The 4,152-nt window shown below is 53.0% G+C and overlaps 1 protein-coding gene across 1 annotated transcript; it reads right to left on the reverse strand.

Moving 5' to 3' along the window:
* Positions 1-771: 771 nt before the first annotated feature.
* On the reverse strand, positions 772-2,999 carry LOC123148959 (RNA polymerase sigma factor sigE, chloroplastic/mitochondrial). Its single transcript, XM_044568494.1, has 5 exons — positions 2,282-2,999; positions 2,004-2,150; positions 1,660-1,896; positions 1,278-1,541; positions 772-1,190 (listed from the first exon to the last, which is right to left on the reverse strand). Exons 1-5 carry the CDS (start codon positions 2,915-2,917, stop codon positions 996-998), a joined length of 1,479 nt encoding a protein of 492 aa, XP_044424429.1. The 5' UTR covers positions 2,918-2,999; the 3' UTR covers positions 772-995.
* Positions 3,000-4,152: the final 1,153 nt, after the last annotated feature.

Below are 4,152 nucleotides of genomic sequence, written 5' to 3' on the forward strand. Positions count from 1 at the left end.
ATGAGCTTGACCCAAGGCAGCACATATATCTATTAAATAATTTGTAGTTTTGCTATGAAGTGCAATGTGAGGAACTGCAAGACCACCTTGACCTTTTGGGTTGCACACTTGTCCCAAGAGAAGAGAACAGTCCCTCTATCCTCCATGTCATATTTTCTTCAAAAGCAGTGCCTTAAGTATTTATTAATCTTCTAAGAAACTGAAAGTGGTAGGGACAGAGTGTACGTGTAGTAAATGGGTAAACTGCATAACACTGATTTCACAAGCTGTAATTTCACCCCACATGATAAGAAGGTTGATCATCCAGTAAGTCTTTATGGGGTGAAATTAGCCAAGCAGGACAAAGGACAAATTCTTATGTCTTTGGCTTTACATTGTTGAGTGGGGAAGTCCTAGATAGGTAAAAGGGAAGGAGCCCAACATACATCCAAAAGATTAAGCAAGGGTTTGCATTCCGTGATCAAAGACTTTTTTTTTGCGGATTAAAGACAATTTTTTTTGTGAAAAGGACTAAAGACTTTTAATTAGCACCACAATAGACTTGTTAGATTTCACTTTCAAACCAGTGTAGGATGCAAAATGGAGGAGTGGGTTCTTTATGTGCTGCCATTGTCTTTCCCATGCATGAAGGATCATGACAGTGTTTATCAACTGGTTTTGCATAGCTTCATTGAAAATGGTTTATAAGTTGAGGAGGTGTATTCAAGTCCTATTCTGAACTTTAAACTCAGCCCATCCTGCAAATAGGTAATGCATTATATATTCTTCTAATAAACCAGAGACCATTTTCTTTTCTGCGTGCTATGAATTACATCAGCGCGAGGTCTAAATCAAATATTATATATACAATCTCACTCGTATATACAGACTTATATACATGTCCGAAATACGGAATCAATGATGAGTCTATGCCATCTTGCAATGTAAGTATATGCAGCATAATCAAATTAGAGAACCGGTATGTATGTGCGCGACCGAGATATATACAGATAATTTCACATGTATCTTCGCAGGTAGTCGACCCGGGTGGGGTGCTTGAGCTTCATCAGCGCCTTGAGCTCGTACTTGCGCACCATCTCCCTCGAGATCCTCAGGTTGCCGGCGATCTCGCTCAGCGTGCGCCTCCCCCTGCCGTCTAGCCCGAACCTCTGCCTGATCACCACGCTCTCCTTGGGCTTCAGCGAATCCAGCTGCACCATCCACCACATGATCATCAATCAAAATCAAGAAACCAAACAGATGAATCTCTTGATGTTGATGTTGTTGTATGTGCTTACGAGGTCGTCAATGGCGAGGCGGAGGAGGCGGTTGTGCTTGTGGGTGTCGACCCCGATGGCGTCCACGTCGGTGACCTCCTTGATGAGCTCCTCCTGCGTGACACGGTTCCGCGAGTGCAGCGAGTAGGTGGGCCTCGTCATCCGCACCACGTCGCGGTACCTCGCCGGCGACAGCCCCACTTTCTTCATCGTCTCCTCGTCCGTCGGCGCCCTCCCGAGCTCGAACGACAGCTCCTCCCTCGCCCTGTTGATCTCCTGCCTCTCCTGCGCGATAAAATTTATAGTACAACATGCCAGCATTTCTGTCTCTGACAAACACAAGCAGAATGTGCAGAGCACTGAAGACGGACTGAACCGGCTGGGCAAGCTCGGCAGGCATTACCGATTCCATGGCGAACGGAAAGCGGGTGAAGCTGGAGAGCGTCATGGCGCGGACGACGGAGTGGCGGATCCAGAAGAGCGCGTAGGTGGAGATGCGGAAGCCGCGCTTGGGCTCGAAGCGGTCGATGGCCGTGATGAGCCCGTTGGCGCCGGCCTGGCACAGGTCCGCGAACCTCTCGTCGCCGGTCATGTCCGGGTAGTACTTGTTGATCGCGTACAGGACCAGCCGTAGGTTGTGCTATACAAGTACCCATCCCATCATCATCAGCCACTCATCCCAAATTTCAGTTGGATCATATCTATTTTTCAGAATACAGAAAGATCAATGTCAGTGTTGTTGCTTACCTTGATGAGCTTGTTCCTCGCCGCCCGGCCCACGTCGCGGAGCCGCCGTAGCCGCTGCACCGGCATGTTCATGGCCTCGGCGACCTCCACGTCCGTCGGCTCGCTCTGCAGCTCGTTCCGCAGGTTCTCTTGCACCTCCAAAATGGCCTGAAAAGTGCATCAGTTATTCAGTTTAGCACCTAAATACAGCTAGCGAGTTCTTGGATCAGCTACCGATTCCTCCTCCTCGATCGAATCAAGATTCAAGAAGAGAGTTAAATTGATCCGTGGTTGATTACCTTCATGGGCTGCATGATCTTGAAGAGGCGGGCGCTCTGCGGGGCGGAGAGCACCGGCGGGATCTTCATCCACCTCCAGTCCAGGCTGCCCATGTCCGTCGACACGGCGTGCTCCCGCAGCAGCGCCTCCTCGAACGCGCGCTCCCCGTCCCGGTGTTCGTCCTCCTTGCCGGCGGCCAGATCCCGCATCTCCACCCGCTTCCCCAGGTCCATCCGGCGCCGCCGCTGGCTCCTCACCACCACTGTCCTCCTCGGCGTCGCCGCCGTCGTCGTCGCTGCTCCCGATTTCGCCCTCCCCTGCTTCCTCTTCTTCTTGGTCGCCGCCTGCTTCTTGCTCCTCTTCCCGTCCTCCTCCACGATGACGGGGCTCAGCTTGTACAGCGTCTCCAGCGTGGCGGCCACCTCGTCGTAGTCCGTGCCCTCGGGCGCCGGCGACGGAGCAGGGAGCTTGGAGGGCGCCGTGCTCTGCTTCTCGGGCGCCGCGAGCGCCGCGCAGCTGGTGGCGGCGGCGGGCGCCCGGCGGCGCGGCGGCTTGCTACCGCCGGCGATGGCGAGCACCGTGGGCCTGTACCGGCGCCGCTGGGGCCCCGCCGGGAGCGGGCGGCTGGGCGTGGGCGTGGTCACCGTGGACGTCATGGATCGTGTGGAACAGTCCAGAATCTCTCGGCTCAGTCCGATCGTGTGGAAGCAGTGCGATGCGGTGCTCTGCTCTGCTGCCGGCCGTCCCCTTCCATATATGCGGAGGCGGGACACGTACGTCGGCGGTTGGCCGAGCAACGGCGGCCACGAGCCGGCGCGGGGCGATCGGACGGGCGGGAGGTCGCGAGACGCAAAGATCGGACGGCGCGCGGGGCGGCGGCGTGGAGCCGGGCGCGCGCGGGAGGGGGTGCGTGGATGAGGCGCGCGCCACGTGCGCGGTCGCCATACGCCTCGCGATATCTCCCGGGACCCGGACGGATGGGCCCCGCATGGCAGTGCGACGTGGAGTACTACTGGTGATACGTCGAAATGTTTGGCATCTCTTTTGGATTGCCACGGGAAATCTCTCCCGCTGCCGGGAAAATACGTCGAAATCTGAGCGCCACAAGCCTCTCCTTGACTGCTGCATCCTGGTCTTCGACTTCAACTTGCCCAAGTTCACCTTGAAAAACTCTGATTGTGCAAGTGCTGTACCAATGCAATATGATGAGCCCATGGTCAATGGTTGGATTTCTGCCGTATTTTTTTTAGAGAAAACGTTCAATCTATTGATCTTCAATTATGGTAGTACAATGAACATAAGAAATAATAAAATTTACATCCAGATATGTAGACCACCTAACGACGACTATAAGCACTGAAACGAGCCGAAGGCGCGCCGCCGTCATTGCCCATCCCTCACTAAAGCCGGGCAAAACTTTTTATAGTAGTCAGTCGAGAAGTCATCATGCTAAGCCATATAGGACCAGCGTAATAGAACATCAACCGCCGCGGATGAAGAGTAGCCTAGATCGAAACCTCCACATGTTGTACTTATCCCTAGTCAGCATGTCCACGAACCGATCGAATATGGGATTATAGGTATGACCCGTGAGCTCGGTATCATTGCCGTTGTCTAACTCCGAGATGCCTAACACATCACATATAGGGCTAGGTATAATTAATGTGTTATTGTATTATATCCATGGCCCACAACTGTGAACCAAGAAACATTATGTCGTCAAGTCAGCGAAATCACTAGTTGAGGAGTATTCATTGCAAACATCACTCAAACCTCCTAGGTTGCGACAAGTGGCGTGCTGCATGTGCGTCACTTGTCGCAAGCAACACGCCACTTGTCGCAACCTGGGAGTTTTCTCTTTTTTTATAAATCCGTTTATTGAAAATGTTTT

Source organism: Triticum aestivum, chromosome 1B (genome assembly GCF_018294505.1).
Source record: "Triticum aestivum cultivar Chinese Spring chromosome 1B, IWGSC CS RefSeq v2.1, whole genome shotgun sequence".
Classification (NCBI taxonomy): domain Eukaryota; kingdom Viridiplantae; phylum Streptophyta; class Magnoliopsida; order Poales; family Poaceae; genus Triticum; species Triticum aestivum.

Coding starts and splice junctions, on each gene's coding strand:
- LOC123148959 (XM_044568494.1), bottom strand. CDS start 2,917: ATGACGTCCACGGTGACCACGCCCACGCCCAGCCGCCCGCTCCCGGCG. Junction 1,897..2,003: donor CGAGGAACAAGCTCATCAAG/GTAAGCAACAAC, acceptor GTACTTGTATAG/CACAACCTACGGCTGGTCCT. Junction 1,542..1,659: donor TTCCGTTCGCCATGGAATCG/GTAATGCCTGCC, acceptor TTTATCGCGCAG/GAGAGGCAGGAGATCAACAG.